This window comes from Benincasa hispida, chromosome 5 (genome assembly GCF_027475165.1).
Source record: "Benincasa hispida cultivar pf3 chromosome 5, pf3_genome.v1.1, whole genome shotgun sequence".
NCBI lineage: Eukaryota > Viridiplantae > Streptophyta > Magnoliopsida > Cucurbitales > Cucurbitaceae > Benincasa > Benincasa hispida.
The window spans coordinates 6316576-6327177 of record NC_143482.1 but is presented as its reverse complement, the minus strand read 5'-3'; the positions used below and the strand labels follow the sequence as shown (position 1 = coordinate 6327177).

The 10602-nt window shown below is 35.5% G+C and overlaps 1 protein-coding gene across 4 annotated transcripts; it reads left to right on the top strand.

The window, feature by feature from the left end:
- The first annotated feature begins 3822 nt into the window (after positions 1 to 3822).
- On the top strand, positions 3823 to 9691 carry LOC120078112 (tryptophan synthase alpha chain-like). Of its 4 annotated transcripts, none has more exons than XM_039032330.2 (10): positions 3823 to 4156; positions 4293 to 4509; positions 5258 to 5404; positions 5494 to 5559; positions 5714 to 5822; positions 6639 to 6715; positions 7276 to 7353; positions 8982 to 9059; positions 9202 to 9261; positions 9344 to 9691. In XM_039032330.2, exons 2-10 carry the CDS (start codon positions 4321 to 4323, stop codon positions 9476 to 9478), a joined length of 939 nt encoding a protein of 312 aa, XP_038888258.1. In that variant the 5' UTR covers positions 3823 to 4156; positions 4293 to 4320; the 3' UTR covers positions 9479 to 9691. The 4 variants fall into 4 exon arrangements, with proteins under 4 accessions (XP_038888258.1, XP_090169885.1, XP_038888260.1 ...); XM_039032332.2 differs by having other exon boundaries at positions 3973 to 4156; positions 4412 to 4509; XM_039032331.2 differs by having other exon boundaries at positions 3980 to 4156; positions 4405 to 4509.
- Positions 9692 to 10602: the final 911 nt, after the last annotated feature.

The window sequence follows — 10602 nt, the reverse complement described above, 5'->3', positions numbered from 1 at the left end:
ACAAATCAAATGACCGCCCTCAATGGTAGGAGTTCTCAACTCACTCAGGATTGAGATCATGTTACCTATGGTCATCCTAGTGAAGTGAAGTCTCTGTCATGAACGGTGTTATATAACGAGACATAAACACTTTGTGGTCAAGTCTTATACAAACTCTTTGTATAGGACGCCCCCGCTCGCATGTCCCCTACACGAATGATTAGGATTAGACCATTTATGACAAGTCACAACACTTGTAACTATTCCACGAAGCGGACCGCATCCGTAACGTTACCGGGATAAGGTTTCCGTCTTATATCCATATACTATAGACCATTTTGGTTATCACTTAAGACATGATCCACTTATATGTCACCACATACATGCTTAAGTTACATAAAGACAACTATTAGTTTCTTGGTTTGTGATAAAGCAAATAAAACATCCAAATGAACAAAATAAAAAAAGTGAAGTAAATATCATATATTATACATCACAAGGGTTCGTACAAACTGTTCACAAACTACAGGACACGAGACTTTAGGACATCAACACCAATAGTTAGAAGAATAGGGGTGTGTTTGAGACACCTTCGAAATTACCTCCCAAGAGGGTTGTTAACCATAGGATTACTACAATGAATGGGGTGACGCCTTTTAATGTGGGACTATTGATATAGTCATGCTCAGAAGAATGAAGTTGAGAAGCTTGTTAATGAGTTGATAAGTGTTTAAATAATGTGCCCCAGTCACAGCCTATTCCCAAGTTTGGTGTTGTTAGTTAAAAAAAAAAGACGAAGTGTGGCACTTTCTTGTTGACTATAGAAAGCTAAACCAGAATACAGTGGTTGATAAATTCCCCAGTATGGTTATTGAGGGATTGATTGATGAGTTACATGGCTCCGTTATGTTCTCTAAGTTGGATTTAAAGTTCGGATACCACCAAATCACGATGTATGAACCAAAAAATGAAAAAACTACCTTTTGGAGCTATGAAGGACATTACGAATTTTAAGTAATGCCATCGAATTGACTAATGCGCTGAGACTTTTCAATCATTGATGGATCATATTTTCAAACCATTTTTTAAAAGATGTGTGCTTGTCTTCTTTAATGATATCCTTATATACAGTTCGGATGAAGAGACACACCAAAAGCATTTGGGGATGGTACTAAATGTGCTAAGAGATAATTAGTTGTTTGGGAATAAAAAGAAGTAAGTGTTTGCACACCATAGAATACACTATTTGAGGCATTGGGTTTCTGCACATGGATTTGAGGTTGATAGAGACAAAATCCAAACGATGGTTCAGTGGCCAGTTCCTAAAATCTTGTTTGAATTAAAAGGATTTTGAGTCTCACTGGGTACTACCGTCTATTTGTGAAGGACTATGGTTCTGTAGCAGCCACTTTAACTCAGTTGTTGCACAAAAATACTTTCAAATGGAGTGAACAAGCAATGACAGCCTTCAATTCACTGAAAAACACAATGGTAGACTCCCTATTTTATCTTTGTCTAACTTTGAATTGCCACTTATTATTGAAACATATGCTTCCAACTTCGGATTGGGGGTAGTGTTGATGCAAAAAGATAGAGCAATAGCTTATTTTAGCCAAAATTTATTAGCAAGGGCTTAAGGGAAGTCGATATATGAAAGAGAGTTAATGGTTGTGGTGTTGGCGATACAAAAGTGGAGGCCATATTTGTTGGGGCACAACTTTACTTCTATATCCGATAAAAAAAAAAGCCTTGAAGTTCTTGCTAGAGCACAGGGAAGTACAACCCCAATTCCAGACGATGGTTAACAAGGCTGCTCGACTATGATTTTGAAATTCTTTACCAATCGAGGGCAAATAAAAAGGCAATGGACGCATCATCAAGAATGTCTACAAACAGTGAATTGATGGTCTTGTTGGCACCAACTTTGATTGATGTGCAGAAAATGCAGCAAGAGGTTTTAAAAGATGAGGAGTTACAAAAATTGAAACAAAAACTTGAAGAAGATTTGTTGAGTGTGGCGAAGTTTTCATTGGAACAAGGAAATTTGTTGTATAAGGGAAGATTAGTGTTATCAAAGACTTCTTCATTTATTTCAGCTTTGCTCCACACTTTTCATGACTCTATTTTGGGAGGGCATTCGAGTTTTTTTTAGACCTATAAAAGGATGTCGGGTGAGCTCTATTGGAAGGGAATGAAAGAAGATGTTAAGAGAAATGTAGCTAAATGTATCATTTTCCAGCGGAATAAAATAGAATATGTGATGTCAACGAGGTTACTTCAACAATTGCCTATATCGAATCGAGTATGAGAGGATATATTAATGGGCTTTGTTGAGAGGTTACCAAAATCGAAAATGATAGAATTCACTAATAGTTGTGGTGGATTGACTGAGTAAGTATGCCCACTTTATTCCTTTAAGTCATTCATATACGGCCAAAGTTATAATTGAGAAATTCATACCAGAGGTGGTATGGTTGCACGGATTTCCATGATCGATTGTGTTAGATAGGGATAAAATCTTTGTGAGTAATTTTTGGGTTGAGCTTTGTAATACCCACGATATAACTCTAAAAAGAAGCATGACTTTTCACCCCCAAACCGATGGACAAACAAAACAGGTTAATATGTGTATGGAAATCTATCTTCAGTGTTTTTGCACCGAACAACCTAAAAGCATGGTCAAGTGGATTCCATGGGCAGTGTATTGGTAAAACACCACAAATGATACTTTAGAATAACAGTTAATTGAAAGAGATAGAGCCCTAGTAGCATGGAAAGAACATCTGTTAGTAGCCTAAGGATGGATGAAGAAATTTGCTGATCAGAAATGAAGGGATGTGCAGTTGAATGTCGGGGAGATGGTTTTCCTTAAGCTAAGACCATATCGATAATGCACTTTAGCTAGAAAACATTGTGAGAAATTAGCACCAAAATATTATGGGCCATTTAAAATACTGGAAAAGGTGGAAGAATTTGCTTATAAGTTGGAATTAACTGAAGAAGCAATAATACACGATCACAACTTAAAAGGCTTGTGGGAACTTCAATCCAAGTTCAATCTTCTCCTTCAGATCTGTCTGATGAATTCGATCTGCAATTGATTCCTAAAAACTGGTAGGCATTCGTTGGAATAATGAAATGTTGAAAGAGGAATGGTTGGTTAAATGATAGAAGCATCATGAAAGTGAAGCAACTTGGAAAATAGTAGATTGGCTCAAACAACAATTTCCTTCATTCCACTTTGAGGACAAGGTGTCTGAAAAACTGCGGTGTTGTAAGGTTTTCCATTGTGCATATGTATAAGAGGAGAGGTAAGAAAGGAAATGTGAGGTGGGGACCATGAGGAAGTGATGTGCGGAGGTGAGGGTCGTGAGTGATGGAGGATTTAAGAGAGGTTTTGTGGGTAGGAGGGAGCAAGCTATTTTAAGTGATCAAGCTTGGCTTGTGGGAGAGGATTTCCAACCCTCTAGAAAGTGCTAGTTTGCTTATTATCTTTACTATCGTTTCTAATTGTTCATCTTTATACTATCTTGTGTATTTTTCCTTGGAGTTTATAAATAAAATCATCTAGAGTTGTGCTCTGTTCTTGGGAGTGTGTTGTTAGGAATTTTCTATTTGCAAGTGAAAGGATTCTAACACATTAAAGAAAAGCATAAAAACATTCAATAATTGAGCAAAAATTGACTAAAATTTTAAGTTTTAAAAAATATTTTTGAGTGCTTTTCAACCATTCATGTCGATGTCGAATTCAAGAAAATGTAAAAAATATCATGTTATGAAATTTTAATACTATGACAATAATTCATAAAAGAAAAAAAAAATCAAAATCAACACGAGCGTACCTCAATTGACAAAGTACTTATACTTGATCTCGATCTCGAGATTAGAGGTTCAATTTTCTTACACTACACTTTAATTACAATCCCTTTCCAAAGAAAAAAAAAAAAAAAAAAGAGTCAAACCAACAAAATTCACTATATCAAAAAGTATTCCGCCGCCAAATTTTCTCCTCAGGTTCTCGTAAACCCTGGAGACAAATCAGCAGCAGAATAGTGGCTACGAGTCGCTATAAAGTTAATTTCCAGACAAAACCAAGGCGGCCAGTTAGAGATCCCTTCCCGTTTTGATAACTGCAGCCGTTGAAAATCGAAACTGAACTTCTCAGGTTCAATATAAGGTAAGATTTCATTTTCTTTCCATATGTGAATTTGAAAATTTTGAACTAAATTCAACTTTAATCGGACATAAAACCCATTTGTCAATCCAAAATTCCATCAAACCCTCTTTTGTTTTGCTTCGAATTTGAAACTCAGTGAATTCCCGACCGTCATTTACCTCCAAATGGACATTTCTTTCAATTCTTCGAGGTTACTTCGATTCAACAAGATACCCACTACCCTTATCTTTCCCACTCATCCTTGTAAGATTTCAGTCTTCCAAACCAAGCGGTTTGTTCCAATGGCTGCCCTTACAGCCTCCCCAGCTGTAGGACTGTCCGAAACATTCAGCAAATTGAAGGAACAAGGCAAGGTGAAATTTCTTACCATTTACTATCTCCAACTTTATTTTTGACATTTCGTTTCTGGGTTCTTCGTTTATGTTTGTCCTTGTTTTGTTGTTGAATGTGATTTTTGTATGGATGACCCATTCTCAGCCTCCTAGACTATTAGTGACCCGCCCCAAAAACTAATGGAAATTAACCTTTATATAGTATCACGTTAAAGGACATTTCTTCTATTGTAGCTCTAACTTGATGGCTATGTCTACCTTGATCTTCATTTTTCTGTATTCTACCGCAATATTCCATGGTGAAAGCACAGCAAAGTTGCTAACGAAAGAAAACCTCATCACTGTTGCTAACAATATAGCCTTGTGAAAGAAGAGAAAGATGAGAATAGGAGATTCCAAGGCGACAATAATTGTGGAACATGATTCCATTGAGGAGTTCACCGGAGAAGCAGAAGCCATAACGGCAATAGCTCCACCACCGTGGGTATTATGAATGGGCATAAGCATGGTTAACGTCAAGGAGAGGAGGAGTAAATGAATTCAGATTCTGAGAGGGTTGTTTATATGGCCATTTCTGCAGCTCCAAAAGCTACAAATCTAATTGTTAGCAACTTTCCTTTGCTTTTGCCATGGACTGTTGCAGCGGAGTGGCAAAAGCTTGGGAAAATGAGGCCATCCGATTAGTTCTATGATAGGAGAGACATCCCTAACGCGATACTAAATTTTTTTTATTGGTCAATGTTGTCTTAAAGACATACTTGTTTTACAGGTTGCATTTATCCCCTACATCACTGCTGGTGATCCTGATCTTTCCACCACGGCTGAAGCACTGAAGGTTCTTTCCACTCATGGATCAGATATAATTGAACTTGGTGTTCCATATTCGGATCCCTTGGCAGATGGTCCTGTTATACAGGTTGCATCTCGCTCTCTCGTTCGCTCTTCATTTCTCCATTTTTAATGTATTGTTCCTTATTCAGTTATCTTGTGAATGTTTTTTGGTAGGCTGCAGCTACTCGGTCCTTGGCTACGGGTACAAACTTTAGTGCAATCATTTCTATGCTGAAGGAGGTAATATCATTGTACCATGCAACATGTTGTAGATGATATCAATATCTTTTCCTCTTCCACTTTTGGTCCTGTCTGTATATGCTTCACTGCCCTTTAGTTTCTCATTAATGGAATTGAAAGTCGACATATTTTTGTTTTGTTTCCGGCTGCTTAGGTCATTCCTGAACTGTCTTGCCCAATTGCCCTTTTCTCATACTATAATCCAATTCTTAAGCGTGGGATTGGGAACTTCATGATGATAATAAAAGATGCTGGTGTACGAGGTAAGTAATGAATTCACCCGATCTTTTGTAATGAATTATGTTAAACTTTTTTTATCAACTTTCTTTTTTCCCCCACTTTTAAGATAACATGACTAGGCTAGGCCAATTGTCAGGTTCCAAATGTTAGTGTTGGCCTTTGCTCTAATTTGCATAGAAATCCCTGTTGTATTTACTAAGAACATCATTAAATTGTCAGATTTTTATCCCAGTGAATGGTACAAAGTTGAAGAAGGTATTAAAAAATAATTATGGTTTTGGACCCATTATGTCATTGGTTAAAGAACATAATATTCCAAAGTCTTTGTTTCAAATTTACTTTCTTTGTGCACTTGGTGTGAGGTTCTACTATGCTTGTTTCTCGAATCACGAATTTTGCGACGTTTAGCTGAGTTGTATTTGAAAACAAGAAATAACTCCTTGTCTCTGTATGTTAATAGAAAGGACAGAGACATAGAGAAATATTATGCAGTCCGTTTCACTGTTATGCAATTATTTAACTTAAAATCATCAACTTCGCGAAGAGTTGATGACTATTCAAAAGTGAATAATGTTAAGATTGAAATGATTATGTGATACACCTTTACTTATGCTATTACTCCCAACGTTAAATCAGTGGCAGTATTTGAACTTGACTTTAAAATAGGGATACTGTATCTTATGGTATCTAGAGAATTTCATGAGTTTCATTACATTTTTACATGTTCTATATGATAACCTTAATGTAATTTTTCTAGCTTAACAATGTTCCATGGAAAGACACCGTTCTTAACTTTAGGTTCATGAATATGTTTGTAGTTACATTTCACATTCTCGCAGGGCTTGTTGTTCCAGATGTTCCTCTTGAGGAGACTGAAATTTTGAGAAAAGAAGCTGTAAAGCACAATATTGAGCTGGTGAATTCCTTCTCTCATATGGCTGTATAATCTGTCGATTACTAGTTTCTAGGTTTTAATATTTATTTATGATTTTAACTTAAAGATATTGAACATAGTGATAAATGGCCTCTGCATGAGCCTAGCAAATGGAACGGTATGAGGGTCTTGATAACTGCTCCATTGATTCCACACATAAATTAGGGGCATAATTTGCAGCGCTGAAGATTAGTATATTATTAACTGTAATTAATTGGTTGAACCTGCAGATCTAGTGTATTTTTTTAATTAATATTATTACGATTGTTAAGGCAGAAAAAGTTGCCTTGAATGCTGGAACTTCTTTTATTGTTGAACTGTACTGCCATGCATTCTTTTCATCATCTCTAGAGTTAAATTATTGAGGAAATAAGTAGCACTTCGTTGAGCTGTTCTTCTTATATTGACTTAATTATACATCATTAGTTGTTATACAATTTCCATTTATGTCGTAATGCTTTGTCCACGAAACCAGAAGAATGGGCAGAGTGTATTGTTTCCAGATATTTGTTTGTTCTTAGGCATTTTTTACACTGCTAAAGGTACTCTTAACTACACCAACCACGCCCAAAGATAGGATGAAAGCCATCGTTGAAGCATCAGAGGGATTTGTATATCTTGTAAGATATTTTTCTGTTTTTATCTCTTTATATGCAAATAGTTCTGACTATCTCATTTTGAGGCTTCTTTTAATTCCATGATAATTAATATAAGGGGGGAAAAATATGTTCGCAGTGTCATCAAAATTTTTTCTTGAAATTGTCTTGCTAGTCTGTATCACGATTGTATATCTAGAGTGTTCCAAAATTCTTTTCACCATGGTATTTTATGTAATTATTAATGAGAATTTCTACATAGTGATATACATTTAAGGTAAGCAAGTTTTGATTCCTCGCTCTCAACGTATCCATATAAGATCATTACCAAAGTTCTAGCTGAAAGACTTAAAACGGTTCTTTCAAACTTGATTACTGAATTTTAACCTTTCATTGAGAGAAGATAAATCGCTGATACTACAAAAGATATAAAGGAAATCCAACAATCATCCATGGAAAACCAAAAGGGAAGATTAAGGGTTTTGGAGGAATTAGACCAGAGGACCTATTGCCCCTTTTTCTTTTTACCCCAATAGTTAATTATCTCAGTAGACTCTTATTAAAGATCTTGATTTTGGATCAGTGGAAAAATTCATTTATTACTTTTTGATGAGAAACCAAACTTCTAACTTAGAAAACAGGCGAGATCAGACATAAATGAACTTTGCTACAAAAGACGACCAACAAAGACGAAAGTTAAAGTAAATGTTTTAATTGTTAAGCAGCCTCAATGTAAATCGCCTCCAATCAGATAGTGTCGTCCTGCTCCACTCCTGAATGTAGCTTCAATATTTTAAATTCTTCAGTTTTTGGGAACCTCAAGGGTAAACTGTAATCAATAATGATCTGGAAGTTCAAAGCTCTACCTTTGTAATGGGTTGCAGCATTGAGAAATTGCACACATCCTACTTGGGTCTTCCTTTTAAGTTTTAACAGTAGTCTATGGAGTTTTGTTCTTTGACTCTTGCCATAGAAAAAAACCTAAAGCTATAGAAGCAGAAAAGGCTGATTTTTTCTACGGTAGGGAGATTAATTTTCAATCAAGCCTCTCTCCTCTAACCTCTCTATAACTTACCATATTTCTCCTCTTCTTGTGCCAAATAATTAATGTAAAGCTTATAATTGGTATCTACTGGTTACCCACATTAAGGAAGGAGGCACGGTTGGTGGACTGAACTGAAAACAGTCTCTTCTTTCAAAGGATTTCAGTACGGGGTAATTTTTGTTTTAAAACCCATTTTCACCTATAAAAATGGCTTTGGAGTGTCACCTTTGAAATATCTTTGTGGAAGAAAGTGGTTGTTGCAAAATATAATGTTACAAATGGGGAGTTGTTGACTGTTCCGTCTTCCGTCAAATTCTATAAAGGCCCTTGGGAGGACATTTTGAAGATGAAGAGCCTTCTTTTTTATGGAGGTAAGTTAGAGAATAACAACAGAATTGTGTTGGGAGAAAAGAGATCGTCTTCTGTTTTGTGGGAGCATATATTTTTTTTATCGCTTTGTTTCCATGCGCTAACAGAATGATAGACTGCGTTGAAAGAGCAAGGATTTTGGTGAAGTTAGTAAAATACAATTATTCTCTATGTTACTTTATATATTATCCGTTTTTGTCCGACTTGCATTATGAAACTTGTTTTCATTCAATTATAGGTGAGTTCTGTTGGAGTTACCGGCGCCCGTACATCAGTGAATGATAAAGTTCAGACTCTCCTCGAGGAAATTAAAGAGGTGTCTCCTCTTAATTACTAACAATGACGTACTTGTAATAGCTACAAAATTGTAATTAGTGAACTTAGTTGTGCACTTTGAAAGCTGTTAGTGTTTGAAACCAAGCAGTAACACAAGTCTCACGCTCTACTTTGTTTGACAGGTAACAGAAAAACCAGTAGCAGTAGGTTTTGGTATATCAAAACCCGAGCACGTGAAACAGGTAAAAGAATGTTATCATACACCAAAACGGTTTATTCGTCGTGCATTTTTGTTGGATAATATGTCGTGGTGTTTGTCCATAGGTGGCTAGCTGGGGTGCTGATGGTATCATAGTTGGTAGTGCTATGGTGAAGCTGTTGGGTGAAGCCCAGTCTCCTGAAGAAGGATTGAAGGCACTTGAAAACTTCACCAAAACCTTAAAATCTGCACTCTCCTAATAAATTTTGATGGTATAACTCAGGCTGTTCCTTTCATTTGTAAACATGAGATCAACTAGCTCTGTTACTGAAGTTATACTTGAAAATTTTCTTTTTCCTTTTGAAAAGAAGAAGACTGTTAGTTTATATTATCATTAGCATATTTTCTAGCATTTTCTTGGTAATCACTGGATGATGATTAGGAGAATAATATTTCAAAGCCTTATTGCATAATCATTGTCAATGAGGCCCAACTGCCTGATCTTTAAGCTTCATCTCAGATCAGTTGAATCTTAGGACCAATTAAACACGGTATTCTCCATCAAGGTGGAATGAATTCTGTTTAAGGGTTTTTTTTTTTTTTTTGTCCATTACTTAATTAAGTTCAAGTGAAGAGGGATGATATTGCTTGGTAAAACATTTGTATTTGGTAACTGTTTTGGCTAAGGTAAATATATAAAAGGGTAATTATTTTTTATGACAAAATTGCTGGAAATATTCTCAAATGTAGCAAATTGTAACTATATATCAATGGTAAATACTGAGAGATAATGACATTTTGCTATATTTATAAATAAGTTAACTCATTTTCTTATATTTGTAAATACCTAATTTATAGTTCTTTTACCTTTGCCCCAAGTGGTGCATCCTTTGTTCAAAATATACCAAGGGTATGAATAATTCAGGTCAAAAGTCGAGCTGGCAGATTTTGATTTGATTGGTGAGCTGGCAATCTTGACCTGGTCAAATGATGACCTGGCAGATTTTAGACTTTGGAACAGAAGAATTTTTTTTGTATGGTATACTCTACTCATATTTTGCCAGTCGTTGAATGACATTAATTTTAATTTATTCTATGGATCCCACGTTATTCTTAAATCCTATTATAATAGCAAGTAATGAATGGTGGTATATGAAAATTTTTATACAATTGTAATCCCATAATTTTTTTTCTTCTAGAAGACACTCAAAATTGTTTGAAATTATTGTTTTTCTTAATTTTCTATGAAAGATTCCCGCAAGTAATATAAGATTAAAGAGAATATATTTTTGGTGAAGTTTCAAGTTTGTGACTATTTAGTTGTTGAAATATTAAAAAGGAACTTTTTTACTTCATGAAATTTAACAATATTCTTGAGCATCTT

Excerpts from the sequence above, each read along its gene's own strand:
- LOC120078112 (XM_039032330.2), top strand. The coding sequence starts at position 4,321 with ATGGACATTTCTTTCAATTCTTCGAGGTTACTTCGATTCAACAAGATA. Across the intron at positions 4,510-5,257 it reads AATTGAAGGAACAAGGCAAG|GTTGCATTTATCCCCTACAT; the intron begins GTGAAATTTCTT and ends CTTGTTTTACAG. Across the intron at positions 5,405-5,493 it reads CAGATGGTCCTGTTATACAG|GCTGCAGCTACTCGGTCCTT; the intron begins GTTGCATCTCGC and ends GTTTTTTGGTAG.